Here is a 1,050-nt window from a genome sequence, read left to right on the forward strand (position 1 = left end):
CGCCCCCACCTCTCCCGCCAACCCGTTGTCCAGCACACTGGCCGCGTCGGCACTGCCAGAGCCATCCTGGGGCTGGGGGCCGCCGGGTGTGGGCGGGAGCAGGCGCTCAGGGGCCGCCTGGTGGACCAGCTTGTGCCACATGAGATTCTCGATGAAGCCGAAGGTCTTGCCACAGGCATCACAACCGTAGGGCTTCTCTGCCATGTGAGCCTCCTTGTGGCTCATCACGTGGAAGAGATCGGGGAAGTGCTCGCCGCAGTCCGAGCAGGCGTAGCTCAGTGCATCGGCGGCCCCCGCAGAGGTGGCCGAGGTGCCTGGCCCACAGGCCCCTGGTGCGCCCTGGGTGGCCGGGAGGCCAGCAGCCCCGGCCAGGGCGCAGGGCAGCTGGAGCCGGTGCACCTGGCGGTGGCGGGTGAGGCTCTGAGGGTAGCCAAAGACTTTTCCACAGAGCTCGCACTTGTAGGGCCGCTCGCGGGTGTGCACCACGTGGTGCTTGCTCAGGTGGAAGGACTCGCGGAAGCGCTTCCCGCACACGGGACACTGGTGGGGCTTCTCGCCCGTGTGGATGCGCTCGTGGCGCTTCAGAGTCTCACGCCGCCCGAAGCCCCGTCCGCAGATGCCGCAGCAGAATGTCTTTCCAGGGACGCTGGCGCTGGAGCCCCCGGCGCCGCTGGTCCCGGCCCCGCCCAGCAGCAGCGGGTGGGCCCCCAGCAGCGGGACCGGCACGGCGCCGTAGACCACCGCCGCCGCCGCCGCTGCGGCCTTCTCGCTGTCTGTGGCCGGAGGGTCGGGGGGCAGGAGGTAGGGGCCCGCAGGGAAGGCGGGCGGGGGCTGCGGGACCGAGGCCGCTGCGTCCTTGGGCGCATCGGGGGCGGCGGGCGGGGCGTGTGCGGCCTTGTGCCGGAGCAGGCTCTGGGGCGCAGAGTACGACTTGCCGCACAGGTCGCAGGGGTACACAGGCCGAGGCCCCGCTGCACCCGCGCCCGCGTGCGCCGCCTGGTGCTTGAGCAGGTAGGCGGCGTCGCGGAAGGCTTTCCCGCAGACGCCGCA

General features: G+C 72.2%; 1 protein-coding gene across 1 annotated transcript in view; it reads right to left on the reverse strand.

Moving 5' to 3' along the window:
- Positions 1-1,050, reverse strand: part of ZNF865 (zinc finger protein 865) — an 11,201-nt gene that overhangs the window by 2,806 nt on the left and 7,345 nt on the right. The window contains exon 3 of the mRNA XM_040634387.1: positions 10-1,002. Coding sequence (XP_040490321.1) covers positions 10-1,002 — 993 coding nt within the window. The remainder of the gene's footprint in view (positions 1-9; positions 1,003-1,050) is intronic.

This window comes from Ursus maritimus, unplaced genomic scaffold (assembly GCF_017311325.1).
Source record: "Ursus maritimus isolate PB19 unplaced genomic scaffold, ASM1731132v1 scaffold_19, whole genome shotgun sequence".
Classification (NCBI taxonomy): domain Eukaryota; kingdom Metazoa; phylum Chordata; class Mammalia; order Carnivora; family Ursidae; genus Ursus; species Ursus maritimus.